Raw genomic sequence first — 11,117 nt, 5'->3', positions numbered from 1 at the left:
TGTCGCCAACTCACCGCCAACATTCTTACTTAAGCAAGAAACACGACGACTATTTTCTAACCCTTTTTTTTTTTTTAAACCTCTGTTTGTTAACCTTAATACAATTATAGAAGCACCACACAGGCACATGTAATTACATTGCGCCGTTTCTATTCCTAAAAAAGAAAAGATGTCAATTAAATAATGGCGAAATCTGATATGTTTTTAAACATTGACTTAACTATTAAAGTTACCTCGTTACAATGGTGAAGGTGGCATAAGTGGATTTCTTTTTGTTCATGTAATGTGATACAAGTAATTGATCCTTCGACGCTTGGAAACCAATATATGTTATGTACTCAGATAATATGGGAATTTATGATGCCTTCTAGTAATAGACCATGACCTTATAGGGGTGATTTAAATACTGTTAACCATTATCCCAACGATCCCTATGGCACTCGTCAGCTCTAACAATTAGAACGATTTGTCAACAATGTCAATATTCGAGGAAAGATAGTGACAGAGATTACAGAAATCGTAATCAAATGAGGAATAGTTGTTTTATAATAATCTTACAAGTTTTGAGAAATATTGTTTTAACGATTTTTAAAAGCTAAGAACTTCGTACCGTTTTGTTTTAATTCGGTCAGCTAAAATAGAAATATGAAAAAAGACACCATAATAGGTTTGCTGTTAAACTAAATCGATGGTGTTAAATATAGAGGGAACATCGATTGAGTTTACATCTGATGGGTTCAGAAAAAGTTTTTTCATTTCATATGGCTCGTCTGATACACTTGCTCAAACTTGTAAATGAAGCTTCATTACTACGCTTGTCTAAAAATCTCATTTCTAAGTAGACGTTTTATGATTTTTTTTTTTGCTATTTGCAAATTTCAAGGTGGATCGACGAGTCTGGTCGGCTAGTCAAGTTGTTTAAAGTCATGTCATCAAGTCATGTGTGCATATCGCAACTGAACTGTGTTGTACGTGTATTATGCTTACGACTAAAAATATGAAAAGAAAGGGTATCCTTGATTAATCATGTTTTATTCTCTTCCGTTCATTTAAGAAATTAACATGATGATAAGGAGTTAATCAACGTTTTAGCTTTTCTTTCTTTCTGTGAGACGTACTGTACCTAAGGTCATAAACACAGCAAATATCTTCCGGAAAATATTCAGCTGTTCAAGTTAGGGTTGTGAACCAGAAAGCATTACAGGCCCGATCAGTGATTTGCTCATCCGGACAATCGTAAATTCAGATTTTGGAACATTTGTCATTATCATAGATGTACTAACATAGCCGAAAGCCGTGTATTTATAACAACATAAGGCATTTACATAAAAATCTGGAATTTATATACTGACAGTATATAAATTAGCTACATGTATTTGAAAGCTTTACATTTCAAAAATTTCAATTTGAATAACTTTTAAATAATTTTGATTTGTTGCACTTCCGCTTGGATCACTGAAAGGGCATTTAAGTCACAATGTGAGTTTTAACAAGACTTTCTTGTTTTCAATCCTCGAAATGTAATATTTAGACCCGGTTTTTGGTACGTGCTGGTTCATTCATTAAACAATCACAGCTTCTGTGATGCTAGTCACTTCAAATTCTCCTTTGAACAAATAAAAGTACGCGCTTAAAGTATAAACTGAAGATTGATCTGTGTTTTCAACTCATGTTTTGTCGGGCATCAATTATATCCATTAACTGGTAAAATGTGAAACAGTTTTCTTTGTAAATTTAAGTCTTTTCTGTTATGATTTTTCTCATCTATCCAATAAAACTATTGCATTCAGATATTAATGTTGTTAGACACAATAACATATGATTCATTCACTATTTTTATATACACAGACCGCAAAACAATTGAGGTGCCAGTTAAGTTGTACCCCTGCATATCCTAAACAAAGACAGATGTATCATTATTAGAACCAGCAGGCAATATAGCTGCATCTTTTAGCTCGGATTTAATATGTCATTTGTTAAGATCGTTCAAGAAATAAAGACACAATAATCCAAAAAAACAAGGTAGATGTAAAATTCCGAAAGTTGCTGTTTGATTCATTGCACGCCTATTGATGTGTACACAAAGCGTTTTCAAGAACTAGCGCCGTGCTTCCCATTGATTAGCGCATTAAAACTAGCAATGTGCTTTTCATTAATTAGAACATAAAAGTGCAACTTTTGATTTCCTTACTTCCGTGGGTTTTAGATCGCCCTTTCTTTAATTCGAAAACAATTACAAAAATCGAGGTTTTACATCAGAGCTAAAGGGTATAGCTACTGCTGCTTTGTTTTGATTTTGACATAATTTGTCTCTGTTTATTAGGATATGCAGGGTAAACTAAACTGGTACCTTAATTCTTTTACGGCATGTACTCAAAAATCATTTTAATGCAATAGTAGACTACACAATGTTGAAATTAAGGCAAATATTGATCAATCTAATTGCTCTTTAGATTGCATCTAATATTCTTGTCGATGGACATGCAATTCAAATTGATGAATAATAAAAAATCAACTTTTGTCAGCACTTAACGTATTCATTAAACCATTATTAAAGAGTTGATGCGTGTTGTCAAGGACTTAACTAAACATTCAATATCATTGTTATTCAACTGCATTTCATTTCAATTGCATTCAATTGAATTATTACGAGTATTCTTTCACGTTATAAGTTCCTTTCAGAACTGTTTCTATAAAAAAAAATAAAGAATAATGCATCTGCGCATAATACATATTATTTAGATTTGTCTTTATCTCGTGTATGGTGTTTGAATGTTTTTATTTATCGGTAGTGTGTTTTTGTCTGCAAAAGAGTGAATTGCAATAGAATAGTTTTGTTCCCGATAACCTAAACTTAAATATAATAGTACGCAAAGTTTAATGTAGTAAACGTGCAAGCTTTAAAAAGAACATTAATGACCTTGGGATAATATAATAACTGTTTTAAACTCTACCAAATAAAAAAATAATTTCACTTTAATAACATTTATTTATTAAAGGAGTATTTCGTGATCATAACATCCTCTTTTTATGACATTTTTCAGCAGATATTCAAGATAAAAAGCTTATTCCCAAAATGTATGATTATGTATATTACACTGCTCCATAGACAATGTGTTGAAATTTCGTGCTGGTGTACCAGAACGTAATTCAAATTTCACGATACTTTTGCTATATGAATTAATCTGCAAGAAAACATTTTGTACATAAATATTATGTAGGTTTCCAATGATATAAAAAATCTCAACTTTTCTTGAGAAAAGTGGGGGGATGATGCTGTGGATCACGAAATGCCCCTTTAAACCGTGACGGATTGGGCTAATCTAGTTAAAATACATACCCTCATGAAAAACATCACCATGATCACCATGATCTTCCACACAGGGAATTTCAAATGGGTTTACCTGAATGTTTGACTTACCTGCGTAGGAAATGATGTATACCAAATGGTGTCTTTGAATTTTAACAGAAATAACCCATTCCAGGCACGATATTTGGCAAGTGCAACATTTAATAGGTACTTGATTTATATAATGCACAAAATTTATTTGATATATAATGTAATTCTATGCTCGTGAAAAAAACAATTAAAAGGAATGCATTATCATGACAATGCATTTTAATCAATTGTGTTCAGTTTTGCAGTGCGAATAGTTGTCTCAAATTTCCCGGTCAGGTACAACATTAGAATAACTTGAAGAATATATACATTTGCCCTTTTCATGTTTCAAAGTCCTCTCGTCTGATCGTTTTTCGAGACAAAACTAGGGCATGAGTGATATTGTAAAAAGACGTATCGTTCCGTACGAAAAGAAGCTGCGTTGAAGTTGTCACTGATTTGAGAGCTTCAAATCAATACTGTTGACAAATGTAAGATTTTTTCTTTATCAAGTCACATTCCAGTAACGTCTGTTTCTTGTAGCGTTGATGTTCTGACCACCAAAGGCCGTTTTCGTTTTACTTTTCCGCAGAATGCTTCTCGAAACGCATCTTTGTACGGTTTGCACATTCCAGTGTAAATCAAAGGATTGATTGCCGAATTAATATAAGATAGTATGCGTGCAAATAAAAACAAACACCTCCTGACGTCACCATTTGCTATTAACAACCGATTATTATTGCTAATAGCCACCATTAAAGAAAATGACATAAGTTCAAACGGAGAAAGGCATACGAAGAAAATGACTCCATTCACAACAAGCATTTTAACCACTTGATTTCGCGCGCGAAAATCACGACATTTTTGCTCCATCGAGATTGAAAGTTGTTGTCTTCCGTATCGAAAATCCATGGAGCGGTTAAGTTCTCGAATGATTGATAAGTATAATACAGAATTCACAATGAGAGTTACAAAAAACGGCACTGTTTGCAATCCGGTAGAGAAGCTACTCACCCATTTGTAGACCGCGTTGCAATATCGTATGGTAAGAGGCCAATGATTGTAAGGCTTTTCATTTGGCCATTTGTGACAATATGCTTCGATGTTGCCATTAGCAGGGGTTAGTGAGGCTGCGAAAGCGCAAGAGATAATCCAAGAAACAATAATGAGTGATTTGGATTTGCGGTTTACAGCACTGTTACGGTCGAGGGGTCTGCACAAAGCTACATATCTATCCAGTGAAGTTAAAGTAATGAAAAATAACGATGCAAAATATGACAAATCTGTAAAAAAGTACAGGCAAATACAACCGGCCGCACCAAGGTAAGTATCGTCTTGATCAAAAGGAGAAGACGCGTATTTGACTAATTTAGATCCAATAGCGGCTACCAAGAAGATAACATCAGAAACAGCCAAATTGGCTAAATATCGGTTGGTTATTGTTCGCATACGTTCTACGCGAAATACAACATAGATGAAAGCAGTGTTTCCCACAACTCCTAGAATCAGTATCAAAGGCCAGGCAATAAGTATTAAGAACACTTCCCCTCGTCGGTATGTGTATCCGATTGGATCGTCAATTGGTGTTTCGTTGCTGAGTTTGTTGTAACATTCCAAGTCCGAATCGCGAACTTGGAAGTTGAGATCTCCATACTCAGACGAATCATTGGTTTCCATGTCTAAAGAAATGTGTTACTTTATCGACCAAGTATAAGTGTTGAAAGTATAGTCAGAAGTTCCTTCTAAACCACAAGCAGCTCTCACAATGAAACATAGCCTGAAAAGTGACGTTAATTAAAAATGCAGTATGTGTCTGCCAAACAGACCGTATTGAATCCAAATACAGCAAATTACACCCAAGCGATACACCTATATCGAGCTAAATGAGCGTGTTTTCCTCACCGACTTGTCTGCTAGTTACTTGAAATCTAAGCTACACATAGATTGGACGGGAATGACGAATTGCGCATGCTCCGTACTGACAAATCACACAGCGTTGAGAAAACCGACCGTGGGTACAAAATACTGCAATATGGACTTACTACTACGTGCAGTATTAACGACGTGTTGGTATTAAAAACTACTGCTGTTAAACAGACGATCATTGTATTTTTGGAGGCAACTGAAAATTAAATAGATAAAAAGAAATATTAGACGCAATCGTTTAATATGGTAGGTATTGTACTGGTTGTCTCCTGGATTTTTGAAGCATTACTTATTTATTTACATATTTATTTTCACTAATGCATTGTCATGATCCCCTGTATCGTAGACAAAATATGTTTATGCCCAATGTCATTTAAATCGTAAATATGAATCAATAAAGTGTGAAAAGTAAATATATTTATATCAGTAAATGTCAAAATATTTGCTCTCTTGGTAAGAGGTAAAGTATTATTATAAGCTTGTACTTGGTAGTTAGCCAACAAAGCTAAAAACATGAGCTATTAACGCACATCGTTTAATATGCAGGTATTGTCCTGGCTAACACACTGATCATTACTCTTTATTTATTTGCCCTCCTACATTATCATGATTTCTTGCATCGTAGACGTATGTTTGTGCCGAATGTCCTTTAAATCACAAACACGAATCAATAAAATGGGAACAGAAAGCAAATATAAATTTTATACCGGTAAAGTCAAAATATTTGCTCTCTTAGTAAGAGGCAATTTGCATTGTTATATATGTTGCTGGTAAGCCATTCAAATTCAAAAACAACACCTGGCCTCATTAAAACTATCAATATAATAACCTTAGGTCAATGACTTTTATCTAAGACAAAAATCCGTGATCGGTTGAAACATCCGTGAAAATCTGAATCCGAAATCCTCTTGACAAAAAACTACTTTGTAACATATATGATTTCACTTGACAATTTCCTTTTCAATCCGTGCACACTTCACGTTTTAGATTACATTTCAGTGTCGGTTCTCGGTAGAAATTACACGTTTAATGGGTTCATTTTACTTGGTACTATCCAATATATCATGTCGAGGGCTTAGAGCAAGAACTACATATGTCCGCCATTACATGTTACTCATTTCGACAAAAAATTGACGATTAATTCTGTACATAGTCACTTGCATCTTGCTAACTGTTTAAGTGACCATGTATATACCCCAAAGTCACTTGCATTTGGAGGGCTGAATTGACCATCCATTTGTTGCCGAAATGAGTAACATGTAATTGTGGACATACTTTTTAGCATCTTTAAGAATAGCCACATACCTGTATGAAGCTGAAATATAATTTTGATGATTTCATTTTTGAATGTGGGTAATCGTTGTTATTAAAGAACCTTAAAATAAACTACAACACACACTTCCAAATATAATAAAGAAATCGTCATGTACGTGACATCATACTACATACGACCAAGAGCAAGGGGTGGTGGGCGTTTTACGGCAGAATATTGAGGTAAATGGAGTTGCTCATAACTTCCGTAGCTATCTATTGTAATAAGAAACACGATACGTATACCTTATTTCAAATATTGTCTTTGAGGCCCAGAACTACTTGACCTTTTCTAGATAGTCATCTCAGAACTCAAACAGGCCAGATCAGGAAATAGGCAGGATGACCAGGACGACTCTCAACTGAAGTAAAATTCCCAGAGGTCTATAACCTCTAAAGTAGCAGAGTCTACCAGAGAAATCGTTACTTTAATAGCTGACAACTGATAACACGATCTTATGACGGAAACTCTGATATTCAGTCTTAAGAAGAAGAATAAAGAGAATTTTTTTAAGAATAAAATAGTCTTCTTCTTATCGTGTCCATACACGCTAGATATTGTATTTAAGCCAAAGTTGGACATAACTCTTCTTAATATCATTGTTCTCTGTTCTCCTCAGCTTTCACTCCTGCTCCAATAGAGGACAACACAATAGGTTCATGGTTTGTCGTTCAGTTCCACATACGCAGGTCATATCTTCGCTGTTTAAATTTGGAGAGTCAATTTTCATCGGTCAGTTCCAGCTGTCAGTCTGTTGATGCATGTCCATTCAGCCCAGTTCGAGTGGGCCCCATGGGAAACTTGGCACTTATGGACATGAATGTTGTTTGCGGAAGATTGGCGAGCATCTCTTTCCATAAGGCAGCTTTGGTACCTTCAGCTTGTGCACTTGGTTCAATAAAATTTAGAATAATATAATTTAGAATTAGATTTTAGACTTTAGTAAAACATTAACTATTTTATATAAGTATTTCTTAGCAATGATGTTTCCTTGCATCGTTATGCACATATCAAATGCAACCCCGGCCCCTGGGGACCCGGAGATGGCCGGGTCGTGGGCCGTGGATTTGGGGTTTTAAAGTTCAAGTCCCGGGTAAACACCTGGCCAGTCCCGGACCCACCCGGACAAAACTCTCAGCCACTTCCCGGGCCCCCGGGGCGAATATCCGATGCAAACCGATGCAAACCCCGGGTATTCCTCGGCCCAAGTTCCCCGCCCTGAGCATCGAATATAGGCCTGGATCTTAATATGGTTTTAATATCGCGGCAATCTTGTCATCATACTGGTCATGCGGGCTCAAAATTTGGCAGGTATGTCTTCAATGGACTGCCGAGCTCTGGATATGATGCTGGTGGATTCACACGCTTCAATATAGGCCTACATGTGTGTTCCATTGCAAATACGTCAGTTACTCACCTTGTTGTGGAACATCTAAAAACGATAAACGAATTTAGGCTACCTAGATTCTCGTCACTAGCGCAGAGCAGCGTAATTCTTTCCTTCCCTTCCTATATATATATAGGTAGTATCGTGAAAATATAATGTAGTTATCTGTATATTAACACAAGACATTGAATTAAATTTTTATATCATACACCTATAATTATTTTTTGAAAGAAGAAAATTACAGCTCGAGAATTTATAAAGGACATTATATACACTACCTATAGTATAGTCCTCTGTTAAGTATTATGGCCATGTAGCAGTCGATCGCAGATGTCACAAAAGTATCATGGATTCTTTTATTATCACGATCAGTTTTGTTTTTAGTGTAGGCCTAATAATTTAAAACTTTCAAAAAATAACGTAAAAAACAGGGTCTCGTTTGCACATGCATGTCAAGAAGCCAGTGTGGTCTGGTTAAACGTGTTAACTTTAGAGCCCCGCTAAATAGCAGATACATGGCCTACTGTAAAATTTGGAAACAACAGCCAAGATTTGTTTTTGGAATGGATTTATATGAACAGTAACATTAATGTGGATTATTAACATACATCCACGGCTCAAGTACGCAAAGTGATAGGATTACCTGGCCCATAAATGCGGGCATCCTTACTAGCAACCCATGGCCATGTTCACGGCCCATTTTACTGGTTGGAAAACCCCGGGTAAGTTACGACATAATCCCGGCCCTCGCGCTGGTAAAGTCCCGGCCCAATTTCCCGGGGTTTTGGCCGACGTCAAGTCCCGGCCAACACCCGGCTCACCCCGGGACACATTTTGAGTCAATCCCGGGTCACATGATGTCAAGTCCCGGACCATCCCCGGGTCCCCAGGGGCCGGGGATGCATTTGATATGTGCATTACCTGTCCATCTTGGTCATATAAATCACTTCTCTGCCATTAATAGTTGCATCACGTCAGCAAATACACTATGGACCACAATGGCCTCATCCCAATTGCATTGTTCAATAACCTCAATTAAACACTCAAAATGCAAAATTTGACCTCAAATTTCAGAGTATGAGTTTTTGTACCCATATTTTCTGAGGTCATTCAATGAACATATAAATGTATTGGGGTACAACTGTGCCCTGATAGATGAACATGTTGTGGATCCTATTGACACCTCCAGAAAAGCGTATTAATTAGATTTAAGGAGGTCACTCCTAATTGTTAGTATAGAAATAACCTGAGAGCCCCACGATATGTGTAAGATCAATAACATTTCTTTTATCTCGTTAAATCAAGGTTTAAGAGTGATATTTCAATTTGAAAAGTAACGTTAAGGAACGATAAACGTACAGAAATAACTATATATAGGTTGTTTGCTTTAAAGGAATTCTATTTTTAAAATTAAAAACAGAGAGCGTAGATAAGAGAATTTATTATAATGCGATGGAACATGAAAATGGATAAAACACATGGATGGACACATCAACCAACCAATATGAAAGAATTCGAGGATGCTAAGGGGCTCTTGGCTGTACAATAATTATGAGCCGGGGGGGGGGTAAAAATCGCAAACGGCTCGCCAAAAAATCGCTTGCCCCCCCCCCCCTCGGCCTGCCAAAAATCTTTTCGTTAGGATATGTGTATGATGTATGTGTGGGGTTTGGTAGCTGTGATGGGTAGGAGCGGATCAAGACCAGTCCGGGGGCAACTACATATGTATGGATCGCCGAATGTGTAAACATGGCCGAAACGGATATGGCGTCGCGCTAGATCCACAAATGGCCGACTGAGTTGGAAACGCTGGCAAATTTTGTTGGTGCAATTAAAACCATAATTGGCGCACCATTTTTACACCATTGCAGCTTGTTTTTTAAATGATTAACTAGTGATCCCTGTTTATCATGAAAAAGAAAATGCCGTGTTTAGCAGAGAACCGTGCACTAAGAAATACAATAGTTAATATGATAATAAGCATAATTTAATTTACAATTTTTGAATGGGGTGGCAAAAAACAACAACTATATCATGTAATGTACTCTAAATCGCCAATCAAAGAATCTTTAAACAGTTTTTAAACAAATCAAAACGAAAAGAATGTGCAAATTTTACGGGTAAATAAATAAATAAATAAAATAAAAATTTCGGAATTTATATAGCACTTTTTCCAGAGGATTCAAAGCGCTGTATATTGGCTGCGTGGTGAATCATCACAATCAGATCGCATCAACTAGGCTAGTTGCAGCCGAACCCGGCGCAAACCTATCCGCACTTAGATTGTAACATCCACCCATTTTCTGCAGCTCCCCAAATTCCATTGACTGGCAACCCGGCTTTCAACATGGAAGGTTGGTTAATCGTGGTGGCTGTTTTACGGACAATAATGATATAATGATGATGTTAATCTGAATAAACAGGACTGCCGCTGGAAAAATGAGTACTAGAAGTGGAAAAGTGACACAATAAAGGTAAATTCTACAACATTTTGCACTGAGATAAACTCTGATATGCCTCGTAGTACAGGTAGTACTATGGCTGACGACACGGCGGGTATTACGAACGATACGCAGGTGAGCGTGACAAATGCTGAACTGAAGGACATAATGATAAGAATGGAAACAATGCTGTCAAAACGTATGGATGTTTTACAAGCACAGATCAGTGATATAAATGAAAAGGCAAATAAAAATGAAAAGGACATCAGTGAAATGATAGAATCAGTAGAACAAAATGCTGCGGATATTAAAGATTTTGTGAATAAGACCTTGCCACAGATATTAAACAAGGAACGAGATGACTTGGAACAAAAGGTTGAACGTGAATTTATGATGAGAGAGTTACATGACCGAAAACAAAATCTGGTGTTTTATGGTATCCCTCAAACAAAACACGAGACGGGACCACAAGCCGCTGAGAAAGTTAGAAAAGCTCTACAAACCGATTTCGGCTTCAAAGAAAGGGAGAGCAAGAACATATATTTCTAGTCAATGCCCATCGCTTACCAAGACGTAAACTAAACTAGACTTAGCTGTGGTCTAAGACCACGAACACAGCCGTGTTGTGACCCCTTATTGACCTTTGACCCCAAAATATATGAAAGGCCCATA

At 36.6% G+C, this 11,117-nt stretch overlaps 1 protein-coding gene across 1 annotated transcript; it reads right to left on the bottom strand.

Annotated features, from left to right (window-relative positions):
• Window positions 1-845: 845 nt before the first annotated feature.
• Window positions 846-5,273, bottom strand: LOC140161020 (neuropeptides capa receptor-like). Its single transcript, XM_072184400.1, has one exon. The coding sequence runs from the start codon at window positions 5,054-5,056 to the stop codon at window positions 3,893-3,895; it is 1,164 nt and encodes a 387-aa protein (XP_072040501.1). The 5' UTR covers window positions 5,057-5,273; the 3' UTR covers window positions 846-3,892.
• Window positions 5,274-11,117: the final 5,844 nt, after the last annotated feature.

Source organism: Amphiura filiformis, chromosome 9 (genome assembly GCF_039555335.1).
Source record: "Amphiura filiformis chromosome 9, Afil_fr2py, whole genome shotgun sequence".
NCBI classification, from domain to species: Eukaryota; Metazoa; Echinodermata; class Ophiuroidea; order Amphilepidida; family Amphiuridae; genus Amphiura; species Amphiura filiformis.
Note: the sequence above shows the minus strand (reverse complement) of the source record. Positions and strands in the feature narration are given on the sequence as shown.

Bases quoted from the DNA above. Each gene is read 5' to 3' on its own strand.
- LOC140161020 (XM_072184400.1), bottom strand. From the start codon at position 5,056: ATGGAAACCAATGATTCGTCTGAGTATGGAGATCTCAACTTCCAAGTT.